The sequence below is a fragment of the Vicia villosa genome, linkage group LG3, assembly GCF_029867415.1.
Source record: "Vicia villosa cultivar HV-30 ecotype Madison, WI linkage group LG3, Vvil1.0, whole genome shotgun sequence".
Lineage (NCBI taxonomy): Eukaryota > Viridiplantae > Streptophyta > Magnoliopsida > Fabales > Fabaceae > Vicia > Vicia villosa.
In genome coordinates this window covers 16,888,660-16,907,442 of record NC_081182.1, presented here as the reverse complement: position 1 = coordinate 16,907,442, position 18,783 = coordinate 16,888,660, and the positions used below count along the sequence as shown (strand labels likewise).

Genomic DNA, 18,783 nt, shown 5'->3' with positions numbered 1-18,783 from the left:
AAATTAAAGTTAATAAATGATGATTTAATTAAAATATTTAGGGTTTTGGATTCAAAATAAAATATATCATAAATATTAAATTTTTGATTTTAAAAATTCCAAAAATTAAATATTAATAATATTAATAATAGTAATAAAAAATAGATATTAAACTTGGGGCTTGTGATTTAATATTTTTTAATAGTAATTTATTGGATAATTATTATCTATTTAAATTCGAAACTTAAAACAATCGTGTGAAAATAATGAAGATCATTTATAAAATGATGATTAGAAAATAAAACATACTATAATTTATAATAACGGATTACATTTAAAAAAAGACAATTATTCAAACTAAAATTAAATTTTGAGATATTTAAGAATATTACAATGCATAATTAACTATATTAATTATTAATTAATTAGAATAAAACAACTGTCCTGTCAGTGCTGTCACTTTATTCATGGAGGAGATTCTTCCACCTTGTAACAAAATAACAACTTTGAAAGATTAAGAATAAAAGCTTTAACTCCTTTTTATTTTTATTAACTAACAAAAAGGGATGGGAGTTGGAGATGGAGTTTAACTTCGATGTGTAAGGGATCAACATTAGAATGAATATAGTCGACTAAAATTTTTATTTAATCAGTAATAAAGCAATTAGAGTATAACCGTCCATGCATACATTGGAATGTGCAGATTTTTTGAAAAAATATTTCCACGTGAATAGTGAATGAGTATAATAGTTATAATTGAGAGTATTACCCAATGACTAATTATTACAACAATTCTTCTAGGATAGTAGTTATTACTCTGATTGATTTTTATTTGTAAGTATTTAAAACACTCAATGACTATTAATAAATCAATATAGTATAAATAAATGATTTTTATCATTATAAATAATAAATAAATATATAGTATAATGATGGTTAAGAAAGTATATAAAAGATATATAAATTAAGTAATCTCGACCCGTCAAAAATGTATATATTAGTTCAAAAATAAATAAAATAATTAAATAGTCATCTATCCGTGTGTTCGTAAGGGTCGCACAAACTAAAATATTTTGTCGCCCCGTTAGAACATATGATCTATAATATCTGTTCAATTTAAGTAAATATTTTGTCGGCCCGTTAGAAAAAAAGGTTCGGCCCGTCGGACATGCTTTTAATTTTAAAATTCTTATGTATTTTAAATTTATGGATTCTATTGATATTATATAATTTTATGTTCATATATTAAATAAATATTTAATGATATGTTTTAAATATGAGAATGAATTTAATTTAATTTCTAATTTTTTAATTAAAAAATATTTAAAAAAGTAGTAACCATCACTGTTGTGTAAGAACTATAAATTAAAGTTAATAAATGATGATTTAATTAAAATATTTAGGGTTTTGGATTCAAAATAAAATATATCATAAATATTAAATTTTTGATTTTAAAAATTCCAAAAATTAAATATTAATAATATTAATAATAGTAATAAAAAATAGATATTAAACTTGGGGCTTGTGATTTAATATTTTTTAATAGTAATTTATTGGATAATTATTATCTATTTAAATTCGAAACTTAAAACAATCGTGTGAAAATAATGAAGATCATTTATAAAATGATGATTAGAAAATAAAACATACTATAATTTATAATAACGGATTACATTTAAAAAAAGACAATTATTCAAACTAAAATTAAATTTTGAGATATTTAAGAATATTACAATGCATAATTAACTATATTAATTATTAATTAATTAGAATAAAACAACTGTCCTGTCAGTGCTGTCACTTTATTCATGGAGGAGATTCTTCCACCTTGTAACAAAATAACAACTTTGAAAGATTAAGAATAAAAGCTTTAACTCCTTTTTATTTTTATTAACTAACAAAAAGGGATGGGAGTTGGAGATGGAGTTTAACTTCGATGTGTAAGGGATCAACATTAGAATGAATATAGTCGACTAAAATTTTTATTTAATCAGTAATAAAGCAATTAGAGTATAACCGTCCATGCATACATTGGAATGTGCAGATTTTTTGAAAAAATATTTCCACGTGAATAGTGAATGAGTATAATAGTTATAATTGAGAGTATTACCCAATGACTAATTATTACAACAATTATTCTAGGATAGTAGTTATTACTCTGATTGATTTTTATTTGTAAGTATTTAAAACACTCAATGACTATTAATAAATCAATATAGTATAAATAAATGATTTTTATCATTATAAATAATAAATAAATATATAGTATAATGATGGTTAAGAAAGTATATAAAAGATATATAAATTAAGTAATCTCGACCCGTCAAAAATGTATAGTTTAGTTCAAAAATAAATAAAATAATTAAATAGTCATCTACCCGTGTGTTCGTAAGGGTCGCACAAACTAAAATATTTTGTCGCCCCGTTAGAACATATGATCTATAATATCTGTTCAATTTAAGTAAATATTTTGTCGGCCCGTTAGAAAAAGGTTCGGCCCGTCGGACATGCTTTTAATTTTAAAATTCTTATGTATTATAAATTTATGGATTCTATTGATATTATATAATTTTATGTTCATATATTAAATAAATATTTAATGATATGTTTTAAATATGAGAATGAATTTAATTTAACTTCTAATTTTTTAATTAAAAAATATTTAAAAAAGTAGTAACCATCACTGTTGTGTAAGAACTATAAATTAAAGTTAATAAATGATGATTTAATTAAAATATTTAGGGTTTAGGATTCAAAATAAAATATATCATAAATATTAAATTTTTGATTTTAAAAATTCCAAAAATTAAATATTAATAATATTAATAATAGTAGTAAAAAATAGATATTAAACTTGGGGCTTGTGATTTAATATTTTTTAATAGTAATTTATTGGATAATTATTATCTATTTAAATTCGAAACTTAAAACAATCGTGTGAAAATAATGAAGATCTTTTATAAAATGATGATTAGAAAATAAAACATACTATAATTTATAATAACGGATTACATTTAAAAAAAGACAATTATTCAAACTAAAATTAAATTTTGAGATATTTAAGAATATTACAATGCATAATTAACTATATTAATTATTAATTAATTAGAATAAAACAACTCTCCTGTCACTTTATTCATGGAGGAGATTCTTCCACCTTGTAACAAAATAACAACTTTGAAAGGTTAAGAATAAAAGCTTTAGCTCCTTTTTATTTTTATTAACTAACAAAAAGGGATGGGAGTTGGAGATGGAGTTTAACTTCGATGTGTAAGGGATCAACATTAGAATGAATATAGTCGACTAAAATTTTTATTTAATCAGTATAGCCGCCCATGCATACATTGGAATGTGCAGATTTTTTGAAAAAATCTTTCCACGTAAATAGTGAATGAGTATAATAGTTATAATTGAGAGTATTACCCAATGACTAATTATTACAACAATTCTTCTAGGATAGTAGTTATTACTCTGATTGATTTTTATTTGTAAGTATTTAAAACACTCAATGACTATTAATAAATCAATATAGTATAAATAAATGATTTTTATCATTATAAATAATAAATAAATATATAGTATAATGATGGTTAAGAAAGCATATAAAAAATATATAAATTAAGTAATCTCGACCCGTCAAAAATGTATAGTTTAATTCAAAAATAAATAAAATAATTAAATAGTCATCTACCCGTGTGTTCGTAAAGGTCGCACAAACTAAAATATTTTGTCGCCCCGTTAGAACATATGATCTATAATATCTGCTCAATGTAAGTAAATATTTTGTCGGCCCGTTAGAAAAAAAGGTTCGGCCCGTCGGACATGCTTTTAATTTTAAAATTCTTATGTATTATAAATTTATGGATTCTATTGATATTATATAATTTTATGTTCATATATTAAATAAATATTTAATGATATGTTTTAAATATGAGAATGAATTTAATTTAATTTCTAATTTTTTAATTAAAAAATATTTAAAAAAGTAGTAACCATCACTGTTGTGTAAGAACTATAAATTAAAGTTAATAAATGATGATTTAATTAAAATATTTAGGGTTTAGGATTTAAAATAAAATATATCATAAATATTAAATTTTTGATTTTAAAAATTCCAAAAATTAAATATTAATAATATTAATAATAGTAATAAAAAAATAGATATTAAACTTGGGGCTTGTGATTTAATATTTTTTAATAGAAATTTATTGGATAATTATTATCTATTTAAATTCGAAACTTAAAACAATCGTGTGAAAATAATAAAGATCTTTTATAAAATGATGATTAGAAAATAAAACATACTATAATTTATAATAACGGATTACATTTAAAAAAAGACAATTATTCAAACTAAAATTAAATTTTGAGATATTTAAGAATATTACAATGCATAATTAACTATATTAATTATTAATTAATTAGAATAAAACAACTCTCCTGTCACTTTATTCATGGAGGAGATTCTTCCACCTTGTAACAAAATAACAACTTTGAAAGGTTAAGAATAAAAGCTTTAGCTCCTTTTTATTTTTATTAACTAACAAAAAGGGATGGGAGTTGGAGATGGAGTTTAACTTCGATGTGTAAGGGATCAACATTAGAATGAATATAGTCGACTAAAATTTTTATTTAATCAGTATAGCCGCCCATGCATACATTGGAATGTGCAGATTTTTTGAAAAAATCTTTCCACGTAAATAGTGAATGAGTATAATAGTTATAATTGAGAGTATTACCCAATGACTAATTATTACAACAATTCTTCTAGGATAGTAGTTATTACTCTGATTGATTTTTATTTGTAAGTATTTAAAACACTCAATGACTATTAATAAATCAATATAGTATAAATAAATGATTTTTATCATTATAAATAATAAATAAATATATAGTATAATGATGGTTAAGAAAGCATATAAAAAATATATAAATTAAGTAATCTCGACCCGTCAAAAATGTATAGTTTAATTCAAAAATAAATAAAATAATTAAATAGTCATCTACCCGTGTGTTCGTAAAGGTCGCACAAACTAAAATATTTTGTCGCCCCGTTAGAACATATGATCTATAATATCTGTTCAATGTAAGTAAATATTTTGTCGGCCCGTTAGAAAAAAAGGTTCGGCCCGTCGGACATGCTTTTAATTTTAAAATTCTTATGTATTATAAATTTATGGATTCTATTGATATTATATAATTTTATGTTCATATATTAAATAAATATTTAATGATATGTTTTAAATATGAGAATGAATTTAATTTAATTTCTAATTTTTTAATTAAAAAATATTTAAAAAAGTAGTAACCATCACTGTTGTGTAAGAACTATAAATTAAAGTTAATAAATGATGATTTAATTAAAATATTTAGGGTTTAGGATTTAAAATAAAATATATCATAAATATTAAATTTTTGATTTTAAAAATTCCAAAAATTAAATATTAATAATATTAATAATAGTAATAAAAAAATAGATATTAAACTTGGGGCTTGTGATTTAATATTTTTTAATAGAAATTTATTGGATAATTATTATCTATTTAAATTCGAAACTTAAAACAATCGTGTGAAAATAATAAAGATCTTTTATAAAATGATAATTAGAAAATAAAACATACTATAATTTATAATAACGGATTACATTTTAAAAAAAAGACAATTATTCAAACTAAAATTAAATTTTGAGATATTTAAGAATATTACAATGCATAATTAACTATATTAATTATTAATTAATTAGAATAAAATACAGTATAATAAAAAAGCTAACAAATTATAGTGAAGTGAAGTGAAGTATTGTAAATAATTATTACTTTGAATAAATTTGATTAAATTAAATTATTAAGAATTAAAACAAATATGCATTACCAAGTAAACAATTTATTAAGATTTAACAACTTGATTCACCATCATCACCAAGTAAATAATTTATTTAGATTTAACACCTTGATTCAACATCATCACCAAGTAAATAATTTATCAACGACACCCTTATTGACACTCCACACAAACCTGCAAGAAAAGTTAAAATCTAACATCGTATTCGTTAACACATTACACTAAACCAAATTACAATCAGAGCTAATCCAAACAAATTCAACAACTGTTATAATTTGCGACAATTTTTTTTCCTTCTTGTTACAGATTGAAGAAGAACAAAGGAAATAAATAAAAGAACAGCTCCCACCTGTGCCGGACTCTCTGCAAGACGCCGTACGGCCGTTGGCGAACTCAACCGGTTCATTTGATTCTTAATCTCAGTCTCCTCCAAAATCCAAACTCTCTTCCGCAAGAAAGGCATCAAAATCCAACATGCTTCTGATTTGCCTTCTACATTCACAAGGAAATCACAGGTAGTTTAAAAACAGCAACTCAGTAACGAAAATAGAGGAAAAGAAAAGGAAGAAAAAGTCACGGTCCAGATCCGCAGAACACCAGTCCGACCGCGCATCTCGCTTTGCACAACAACTGTCTCTGATGGCGTCTCGAGGTCGCGACCCACCATATCTCCGTTCCGCCGCAAAATCAGATCCAGATTCCCTACAGCTTCGATCACATGAATTTTTAGACCGAGACGCCAAGAAGTACGACGAAGCAACCAAGACGCACAGAATCTCCCACCTCCACAAAGCCGCAACAGACCATCCTCCGGCACCGGTGCGGATCTCCAATCGATCTCCCTCCGGCCGTTCACCGAAACGGCACCGAAATCACCACCGCCGGTGCTTGTTAATGGAAGAGTGAAAGAGACTTGGCAGATTGTGAAAAATAGTAATATTTGCTATAAGAACACAATTCAACAATCAAATCCATGACATTTGATATCTTTGTTGAAAAATAGTAATATTTGCTATAAGAACACAATTCAAATTTGAATTTTTATAATATATGGTACTACTATTACCCATGCGTTGTTGAATTATTCTACTTCAAATTATGGAAAAAGACTTGTTTTAAGTTAAGTTTAGGGGAAAGACAAAATGAAATTGTCTCCAACAATTTAAAAAGGACACTAAATGCAAATGTAAGTTTAAAAAAAAAATGAATAAATTCCATGCAGTTGAAATTGAAAAACAATGTGTATTCTACTTGAAGTAACATGTTGGATTCCTTGTAAGGGAAATCTCATCGGGTGAAAATGTAGAGTACCTAAAAAAAGTTAAGAAATGCAAGTGAAATTTCGCTAGCTTAATTAAATAAAAGAAAATGTTAACTAGTGTCCTCTGGGCAATAGTTAAACATTCTAAAAAAAATTAGTGCCCTCAGGGCAATAGTTAAACATTCTAAAAAAATTAGTGCTCTCAGGACAATAGTTAAACATTCTAAAAAAAGAAAATTTATCTCGGTAATCTGTATATTTAATATCTTGAAAATCGAAATATTACATTTTCTATAAAATATTTTCTTTTTTTAGAATGCTTAACCATTATCCCAAGAGCACTGATTAGCAAGACCCTTAAATAAAAGTCTACGTTCATATTGGAATAGTTACCCCATGTAGTCTTAGAATCAAACCTTGGTCCATATCCAAACAAACTAGAAAACATTATAATAAAAGAAGTATATTGACATTACATTGTGAGTCAAGAATTACACGCACAAACTTATTGAATAACATAGATTTGTTGCAAAGTTGTGTCAATGGTTGAATACAATTTGAACTTGAAGATTTTTGCTTTCCAAAATGTTGTCGTTGTTAATGTTTCTGAAGTTTTTGAGTTACAAATCAAGAATTGAGTTATGTGGTGTGTGGAGTTGACAATCCAGAAATAACAACAAAAAAAAGGTTCTTCTTTATATATGACTTCGGTAGAACTGAGTGAGGGTTGCTGCAGACAAAATTAGGAACTTTATTTCCTTCATATGAACCAAGAGTGCTGCAGACAAAATTAGGAACTTTATTTCCTTCATATGAATCGAGAGTGTTGCAGACAAAATTATGAGCTTTATTTCCTTCATATGAACCAAGAGCTCGGACAAGCTACCAATATGGTCGAGTGAAGACCATTGTGGAACGAAGGCTTTGAGTAGATTTTTTATCCGAGTAGGTGGACATTTAAGACTGAGTGAAGGTATTGTATTATTTAGTTTTGTATACAACAGAAGTAAGAAAGATTCAAATTGGAGTTGTTTAATTGAGTTTTAATTTCAAAATTTTCTGGTTCCTTGATTGTATTAAACATGTGTTGTAAAAATTATCAAAATAGTGGAAAACTACAAATTTTCAATGATTCTTCATTGCAGGCTAGATCGGGTGCAAATCAATGATGAACATGATGGACCAGTATAAACACTGGTGCACTCTTCTCTATCCCTCTCTTTAATTTTATGTATATTTTACATGATTAGGTCTTTATCGCTTTCGTAGAATCGCATGTTGTAAGATTTCATCTACATATAACGATTTTTGTGTAAGCGTGGGTCTGAAATAAATTAACTTATTTGATTCATCTTTTCTCGTGATTATACTTATTTGCAACTTGTAATATTATATTGGTTTACTGATTAATGAAATTCAATTTAGTCATCTCGTATAAATTGAATTTGTAATAAGTAATTCATTGATTGTCTAAGATTTTCATCTTTTCATATTTCATTATATCGCCTAAATATTGTATTATTCATGATATCAATCCAACACATATACTATCAAATTCCCACTACTCCATCTTTTGTGAAATCTCTAGTTTAAAGATAACCATTTTTGAGACCGATTTTAAGGGTAAGGTGTATTCAACCTCCCTTCTAGACCTTTTTGGCTCATATTCTCCTCCAATAATCTAAACATCGTCAAAGGAATGAAATTGAATCTTAAAAACATTTTTGATTAGTGATTTTTATTTTATTAGGATCATATTTTGTAAGTAGTAGTATATCATTTAAACTAAAATATATATTCACACTCTCACATAAATCGTTTTCCAAACTTCACTCTCTTTATAAAACTTCTTTTAAAAATAAAAAATTATTTTTTAACTTACATAATCGATTATGGACACATGAGTAATCAACAATGAAGTGTTTTCCCCCTCTAATCAATTATGGTGGTGGTATAATCGATTATGAGACGTGTCTCATTGAGTAATCAGGTATTTATACAACATAATCAATTATAGTATGAGTATAAGCAAAACTTTTCTAAAATTCCTTACTATAATTGATTTATGAGTCGTTTTATGCCTTTTTCTATTGTTTCCTTATATGTGAATCTTTACGACCGCTTTGTTATAAAAAGCATTGATAATCATTTAAAAACATGACATCAATTTGAAAAAAGTCATATCTTCATCTCTCACAATGTTTTTATAATATTTCAAAATCTGAAACAAATTTGAGACATTAATTTAAATTCAATGGTTATTATTAAAAGTTCTCAATTTTTATAATAGTTAAAGTTCTCATTTGATATATATATATATATATATATATATATATATATATATATATATATATATATAGGGAGCATATCAAGTGAGAGCAATTTATAACGAGAGATGAGAGGAACGAATAACAACCATTGGATTCATCAAGAGAAAGAATGTTAATGCATTAATGTGACTATTAGTTTCTCTCTCTTGATGAATCCAATGATTGATATTCATTCCTCTCATCTCTCATTATAAATTGCTCTCACTTGATATGCTCCCTATATATATATATATATATATATATATATATATATATATATATATATATATATATATATATATATATATATATATATATATATATATATATATATATAATAGGGGATGTATCAAGTAGGAGGGATTTTAAATAAGAGATAGGAGGATTCATTAATAACTATTGGATTTGATCAATGGTCTTGATGAACCTTTATGGACTTAACTTCATCAAGATCACTTATCAAATCCAATGGTTATTAATAAATCCTCCTATCTCTTATTTTAAAATTCCTCCGGTCTTATATGTAAGCAACAAAAAAAAATTCTTGGTCTCAAATATAAGCAAAAATTAATTATAATTGTTATAATTAAATTCATCATTCCAATTTTATCCTCAAATTGTAGTTTTCTAATATTTTTATTATTCCTATAATAACTCCACTTTTTACACTTTCCAAAAGCATTTATTCTTACTTTACGTATGCATTTGTTATCAACGGTCTTTTGAAATGCCATAGTCTTTTATAAATTCTCCATATCTTATCTTCATACTTTATTTACATGAGTCTTGTTCTTCCATTGTTTATACTCTAAACATGGTCAATCCACATCTATTAACTAATGAATTTCCCTCTTTTGGTTTAGGTATTGAAAACTCTGAGAATTTATCAAATCTCATTGTTGAAGACTCTTTGAAAAAAGAAGGGGACAGTGACATTGTTGAAGATGATGAGGTCACATTCAATGAAGTGGTTCCTGAAAGTGAAGTTGTTCTAACTCCAACAAATGAAAGTGCAGAAAATCTCACTCCGAAGAATGAAAGTGAAGATGCTTTAACTCCAACAAATGAAAGCATCATTGTTGAATTTATTGATATGAGTGATTTTGATCTGAACAAATTACCAGCATTGAACTTCGGTGTCAAGAAAGAGGTTAAAGACATGATAAAAATTTATTTAGATTACTTGAATTAGGTGTTCTTATTTGGATTTTTATGAGGTTTAATGTTTCTGGTTTTTTATTTCTAATTCCTTTGTTATTTCTATTGCATTGTTTAAGACTTGTGATGCTTTGTAATTTTCTAGAGTAATATTATTGGTTTTCTTTTTCTAATCATCTTCACCTATTATGCATTCATTGTCCATTTTATTTTGTAATGTACAGTACCAGTAATATGGAATAGTGTAACTAACATGCATAAGTTAATAAGCAACTTGCATTTCTAAACTTGTCATGTACAGTACCAGTAATATGGAATAGGTAGAATAACACATAACCTAATAAGACAACTAAACAACTCATATTAAAAAGAAGAAAAAAGTCTATTGTAATTAACTTGCATTCTTGATATTTCCTTCTCCATGCGAATTCCATGATCTAGAATCAACCTCCTGAAAAATGAATAAATCAAATTTGACAAAAATTAGAATACACTATTTTATTGAAAAAATTATAGAAAATATGATTATATAAACCAATGAGATCATACCTTAATTATCATTGTTTAAATATTTAAAAGTATTTTCAACTAACTCTCGATCACATTTTAGTTGAGTAGGTAGTATGCCTCGGGTAAGCATCGCATCTTTCTTCATATGGGGAATTCAATAATTATTAGATCCTTTAACTTTCATGATTTCAATCATACAAGATTGAAGTGTGAGAAAAAATTTGTCTGATTGTTTGCTAGAAAAATTATCATATGAATTTTGCACAACTTCAATGAGTTCATCAACTGATTTTGAAGGTTTCTTTTGCTGTAATGATTGAATGGCACTAAAAAAACCCAGATCTAAAACATTTAAATCAGGAGAATTCGGCGGTTGACAAGATAAACAAATGTCAAATCCACCTTGAGAAGCCGCTTTACAAAATTCTTCGTCGTCAATAGAAACATGACACGGAGCATTATCTTGTTGTATATAAATTGTTTTTTATTGCATGTTCTCTAGGTCATTTTTCTTTAATTGTAGGTAACACTTTATTGATTAGAAAATTTAGACTAACTTCTTTAGTGATAGAAGTAATCGACTTAGTTTCAAGTATACCTGAAGCTCTATTGACACTTGACCTTTTTGCTGCTACTTTCTGAACTAGAGGAAAGACGCCAATTTTTCCTGAAAATATCTCTTTATCATCGTCGTCAAATCTAGGCCTAGCAACTGCTACTAAAAACATGACCTTGCTAATAAAATTTTTATTTTTGCATGTGCAATATGGCTCATCCTCATTTTCAAGAAGGTAGTAGTTTGCTGATTTTTTGGTCATGTAAAACCACTTTTCATCAATGTGGATGATATTATGCATAGACTTAAACTCTGGATCACGAGGAAGACTAGTTTCTTCAAGCATGGACAAGCAAAATCTAAGACGATCTTTCATATTACTATCTTTCATATGTGGCTTTAGTTCATTTGAATTCCGACGCAAAGTCCCATCTTTTACAAACTTTAATAATGTTGTTTTGCTAATGCCTAAGGAAAATGCGAGGCTCTGAAGAGTGCTACGTTTAGCTAACGAAATATCCCTAACTTTTTCAATATCTACCGTAACTCTTTTTCGACCACAATTTGATCTTTTATGAGATGCATCACCTGTTTGACATACTTGCTTCCAAATTCGGTAAATAACATAGGTGGATACCGAGTATTTGGATGTCAACCATATAACAGTTCCGAGTTCCAGTTTTCCACCATAACTATTCTTTATCAATAATTGAGAAATTATTTTCTGCTGGTCATTGTTCAAAAATGATCTTTTTTTCTTAAAAATTTGTGTCTCATGTTGGACCATCGTTGACACTGCATGTGAAAAAGTGAATATAATGAAAAAAAAACTTGTCTCATGAGTGCATGTTATTACTACAAATTTTTTTGATTATAGTATAAACAACAAAAAATAATGAGATAACCAAACCAAAAATAATGATATAATAAAAATGCTTACTAGATGCAATACTTTCAGCCTCTCCATCATCTTCATTTTGATTAAATTCAGTCTCCTCTCCATCATTTTTATTTGGATTAAATTCACTCTCTGCAATTTTATTAAACAGACTTGAAAGTGAAAAAAAATTAATTAAGTTGTTCAAATATTATCCAACATAAAAGTATTAGAGCATATTACCTTCTTCCATGATATGAACTTCATTTGAATAAAGAGCAGCAACATCAAATTCATTTTCACTATTGAACATATTACGTTCTTCCATGTATTCTTCATTTGATGAACCACCATTTAGGTCCAATAAAAGACAACTTAAGATTACTTGAAGAATGATCATTTGGACTAATGGAAGGTGTTATGTTGCATTCTATCATTTCATGATCAACATATGGAGTGTTTAGATCAATATTGAGAGGCATTATTTGTGTTAAAACCAAAAGACAATGATACATACAGAGTAAACTTTAGTATTCATAGAGCTCAACTATACAAATGTCATATTTCTTCATGGCGGGAATGTATTTTGGAGTATGAAAATTTTGGCTCTTTTTTTATTTTTTATTAGGCGGGAGTGTTTTATATGAAGTGTGAAAATTTTAGTAAATAAAGTGGGAGTGTCTTGGTTGCAGTGGGAGTACGTGGTACTAGTATGGTTTTAATGTAGAGTAGCGGGACAATTTATGAGTTTAAAAGTGGGCATTTATTGGTTGCATTAGAGATGTCCCAATAGAAGCAAAAACCCAATAATTAAATGGTTATAATAAAATTATTAATTTAATTCTAAATAAATTAAATAATGATAAATATGGAAAAAAAATGTATATTTTTCACCACTTAAATGAGTATATAGCCACTTGCTTAAAGGGTGAGTTTTTTTTTTTTTTTGCTTACATATAAGACAGGAGGGAGTATATATATATATATATATATATATATATATATATATATATATATATATATATATATATATATATATATATATATATTAGTATTGAGAGAGAAACCACTGTATAGTAATGTTTGTAAATCGATTATTTTATTAAGATATTAATGTAAAATACAAGAGTGTGGCTTATTGTTTTGAACATTATAAGATATAAAAGTTGTAAGTTGAACTTGTGCTAAAGGATTAGTATAAAGATTGTAAGTTGAACTTATGCTAAAACTTAGTTGATAGTAGAAAATCTCAAGGTGCATTCTATCCTCGAGGACTAGACGTAGGCTTCATGGTTTTGGGTCGAACCAGGATAGTTCTGGCATATTTTTCTTCTACCCTCTCTTGAAAACTTGAATTGAAATTATCTTTGGCATCAGATCCTAAATATTGTGTATAGACTAATCATCTCCAGAGGAAGAATAACTTCAAACGATTCACTGAACAAACCATCATATTTCAATGGTAAATGCTTATTGAAAAGATAAAATAAAAAATCTTTATCGAATGAATTATGGTAGTTAGAATGATGTTCAAATGGTCCTTTTGTCCCCCACTCATCGAGTTAATGATGTAGCAGAAAATAAACCTATAAATATATGGATCAAAGAGGATAAAAAAGTGCAATGGAGTTTGAAAGCCAAAACTATCATCATTACTATTTTAGGTACGAATAAAATGTTTAGAGTCTGCTAAGAAAATATGGGACACCCTTCAAATTATCTATAAAGATACTACTGATGTAAGAATGGGTGGGATGAACACATTAATCCATGAGTATGAATATTATAGAATAGAAATTGAAGAAAATATCCAAGATATGCACACAAAAAAAAAGGTTTCGTTCATATAGTAAATCATACAAGAGCTCTAAAAAAACTTTTCAAAATTAAGATTTGATTCACAAAGTCCATAAATTTTTAAATCGGAGTGGCAACCTAAAGTCACGCTATTTCCAAATCTAAAAACTTGTCAACTATGAATTTGATTACTTTGTTTGATAAATTGTATAAGCATTAAATTTAATTAAACCTTATTGCTGAAAGCAAATAAAGACTTGCACTAAATTCTGCATAAGTCAAAGACAATGAATCAAAAAATAAAGTTGTCATAATAAAAATGATGAAGACATGAATTTTCTAGTTTAAAAATTCAAAAAAAAAAATCACTAAGCATGAAAAAACCTTAAAAATTTTAAAATAAAAGTGAAGAAATATCACTATTCATTCCAACATGCTTCTACTGCATAAAGAAAGGTCACATAAATTCAAATTTCTAGTTGAATCAAAGGAGAACTAAAAGATACAAAAGACCACAAAAAAAGAATAAAAAAGAACTTACATTGCATTGCATGATAACAACACGGACTCATCTGATGAAATTGAGAAAATAGAAAGAAGCTAACTTATGTCTCGTGACAAACCATGAAGAAAATGAGGTACATAATTTTGAAAGTTAGTTTACCTAATGAGTTTTTTTCTTAGTTAATTACTAAGTTGGATAATTTTCTAGATCGGATCGTTAGACTTACAGTCTATAATTCCTACTCACCTGATATTGATTCATGTATTTTTAGTATTATATTGATTTATGCATTCGTTAATACACAAAAAGCATTATAATCAAGTACAATTAAATAATAACATTAACATAAAAGCATTTAATTAAATCTCAAACAACCATATGATCCAACATAGTACAAGTTGGTTTGTCTCAAAAAGACCTAATCTAAGGAATCTAGCTACTCGTAGTGCATGTGTAAATTACCATGAGTTTAGAAAAAGATCACATGAAAATCAAGGAAGATAAATGTCTTCAATGGCTTCAAAAACACTCAAAATCCTAGTTGTAGAACTTTAAGTTGTAACTTTCTCCCAAAAAGTAGCCAAAAAGTCTTATTTATAGTAATTATTATGTTTCAAACCTGTGCAAGATCGCACCCGTGTTAGTGTGTATCGCCACACTTCCAACACTCCATAAGGATATATGATAGAAAGATCTGCCAATGTAAAAGTCATCTGAGTCGGCTTTGGCTCACCATAGTTCAATTTTTTCATCATGGATAGCGACATTAAATTAATGTTATTTCCTAAATCACATAAAGCATGGCCAATTATTAGTGAACCAATGAAACAAGGAATAGTAAACCTTCCTGGATCAGTGAGTTGGAGTGGAAGCTTCATTTGGATTATTGCGCTACATTCCTTCGCTAAAGTGATGTTTTCATCATGCTTCAACATGCATTTTCTAGATAAGAGCTCTTTCATGAATTTGACATAAACAGACATTTGCTCAAGAGCTTCACAAAAAGGAATGTTAACTTATATCTTTGTTAGCATCTCCTTAAAAATTTTGAGTTGACCTACTTCTATCTCTTTCTTAGGCTTCTTTATAATTGAGTATGGTGGTTTAATGTAATCAGGTAGTTCTAAATTTAGTCCATTCAAAATTTGTTTATTCGTTCTTCGGAAGGGTGATTTTTTATCTATGAATTAGTTAAGGTTATATCCTTTGACTTCATCCTCATGAATCCTCTCACTTTTTCTCCCTTTGAATTTTTTTCTACCTCCTCTTCAACTACTACTTTTTCACTTATATTCACAACCTCACTCGACTCTTTCTTTTCTTCACTTACCTTTGGGTTTGAATGGACTACTCTATTTCTTAACCCAATGGCTTTACAACTTTCATATGAACTAGCTTGAGTTGCCCATTGTCGTGACAATTGCCCTATTTGCCTTTCTAAATTCTTTATCGAGGCTTCGATATTATTGTTCATAATGATCTGATTTTGTACCATCTCTTATTGAGTTTTAAACATGTTATCATGATACTTGATTACCTTCCCAAAGCTTACCTGAGTAGCTTTCATGAAATTCGAAAATGTTTCCTCAAGAGGTGATGGTTTCCTTTATGGTGCTTGTGGAACCTATTGAACTCCTTGATTAACATTATGTGTCTGATTATTGCTCAATTTGAAGTTCAGGTGATCTTTCTAACCATGATTGTAGGTGTTAAAATAATGATTATTCTTTTGAAAATTTGCATAATGAACTTCCGCACTCTCAACTTCTATTGTACAATTATCATTTGCATGTACCTCTCTATAAAAATCACCCTTAAGTGCTTGTGCGAGTTGGGATGCGACTAACTATTTAGAAAGAGCCTTCATTTTAGCTATTAATGATGTGCTCAAATCAACTGCACGAATACCTTGCACGAATACCTTGTTGTTTCACTGGTTGTTCACTTGGGCGATACTCATGCTAGCACATGTTCTTTATCAGTATTTTCAATTCTTCATATGTTTTTGCTCTCAAAATACCTTCCCGTGTGATCTGACACCTCACACAGTGACGTAGCGAATCGTTCGATTATATTTAATGATGTTGAACACTCTGGGCCATCCATGCCTAAGCGTAGACGTCCATAATTGGGCTTTAACGACATCGTCGACCTTGAATCATTATTTAATTTTTATCTAATATTTTTAAATATATAAACATTTAGATGAATTAGATCAAAAAGATAAACTTTAAAGAATTATGACAAATGTAGAGAGAGATATAAATCATGATTCAGATCTTAATGTTGTTTTTATTTAGTATTGTAATTAATACATGCGCCTATTGTTTGAAAAGTTCGTTGCTATTCATGAAAAAATTGAGTTTGTTAAAATAAAATAATAAAACTATGAAAAAGAGTTGAGTATCAATATCCATAAAATAAAATTAACTAAACAACTAACATTGAGTTAATAAGATGGCGAAGATGTCACAATATTATTTGTATATAGTAATTAATCATCAAGAATCATGATGAATAAAAGCTCAGCGTACTTTACTGAATTACATTTCAAAATGTGAAAAGAAAGAAAAACAATATCGTCGACAGCAGGGTTCGAACCTGCGCGGGCGAAGCCCAATAGATTTCAAGTCTATCTCCTTAACCACTCGGACATATCGACGTTGATGTCCAGTTATTCTAAAATGGGTATATAATTATTTGTTACAAACACTTCGTATTCTTAGATGAATGTTTATTTATTTATCCGATTCATGGGGCCATGTTCTTTTTAATTTATTAGTGTAAGATTATGTGTATTTCCTATTTTCCAGAAACGATGCTTGATTTATTTTGACAAAATTACCACCTTTGCAGATGGGTTCTAAAATCATTTTATATGACATTAGTGTGTAAAATTAATGGTTTAAGTATTGATAATGTTTATTAATTTTAATCCCATATCAAATAGTTTTAAGTTTATATTTTTTTGGGACCAAAATTATTATTTTTTACTTATATCCTATATATAAATATTAAAATAAATTTAAATTATATAAATATTTACTAAAGAATATATACAAGGCATAATTAATAAATACATGATATTGAATAAAATCAATTCATTACATCCACAATTTTAGTAATTAAAATTAGAATTGTTAATATAGGCAATTAAAGAGTAAGCTTTTTTACCTTTATATATCAACAATCAAATGCCACAATATTTTTATCTTAATATATGATTCTAAATGAATTTTATAAATACACCTTAAAGCATTTTGATGAAATGGTTAAAGATCACTATTGTGGTCCATATTCGATTTGCTAAAAAAATAAACCTTATAAATACATAAGTGAAATTATGTAAAAAAAGAAACTTTTTGGTTAACTATTTGACTTTTTGCATACAGTGTATGTAGGGACTTTGCTATCTTTCTTTGGTTAATGTTTTTCTTTTTTTCATTTGTCTTTTAGTGTAAAATCATGTGTATTTTCTATTTTACCACCAAGACTACTATAGCACATTTACCACTCATGATTTTGATACTTTTCATCTTGCTTTCATTATTGATTATAAAATTAGGTTTCAATCAATTTTTTTATTTAGCAGTCAAACAATATTTTTATTATAGTCAAGCGAAAATAATTTACATATCTCAACCCCTAGATTTTATATACTTTTAAACCACTAAGAGATGATTAATGTGCAACCCATGAAACATTTTTTCTCTTGTTTAAATTGTTGTCGAAGGAGATTCAGTAATTCATTGTACTGTGTTAAAAATAATTAAATTTGTTATCATTATTTTTATTTCGGTGTAGAAACAAATGATTGTTGACATATATGTATGAATCTCTTTTAATACAGAGGCGCACATGTCTAGTACGATAGAGTAAAAATGCATATGCATTGTTAGTACTCTAATAGTTAAGTCAGAGATGTGTAACTTGCAAGAATGAATGAAAACGTATCTCTCATGGCACATAGATGAGCTTATATTTGACAGA

The 18,783-nt window shown here is 27.2% G+C and overlaps 1 protein-coding gene, 1 long non-coding RNA gene and 1 other non-coding gene across 3 annotated transcripts; all 3 read right to left on the bottom strand.

The window, feature by feature from the left end:
- Positions 1 to 5,842: 5,842 nt before the first annotated feature.
- Positions 5,843 to 6,944, bottom strand: LOC131655011 (uncharacterized). The gene is made up of 2 exons (XR_009299625.1): positions 6,170 to 6,944; positions 5,843 to 5,994 (listed from the first exon to the last, which is right to left on the bottom strand). It is a non-coding gene; the product is annotated as an uncharacterized LOC131655011 (long non-coding RNA).
- Positions 6,945 to 10,939: 3,995 nt separating this feature from the next.
- LOC131657639 (uncharacterized) lies at positions 10,940 to 12,819 on the bottom strand. Its single transcript, XM_058927012.1, has 5 exons — positions 12,735 to 12,819; positions 12,555 to 12,644; positions 11,657 to 12,409; positions 11,327 to 11,520; positions 10,940 to 10,999 (listed from the first exon to the last, which is right to left on the bottom strand). Exons 1-5 carry the CDS (start codon positions 12,817 to 12,819, stop codon positions 10,940 to 10,942), a joined length of 1,182 nt encoding a protein of 393 aa, XP_058782995.1.
- A 4,554-nt stretch (positions 12,820 to 17,373) lies between these two features.
- On the bottom strand, positions 17,374 to 17,455 carry TRNAS-UGA (transfer RNA serine (anticodon UGA)). The gene has a single exon. It is a non-coding gene; the product is annotated as a tRNA-Ser (tRNA).
- Between the last annotated feature and the right edge of the window lie 1,328 nt (positions 17,456 to 18,783).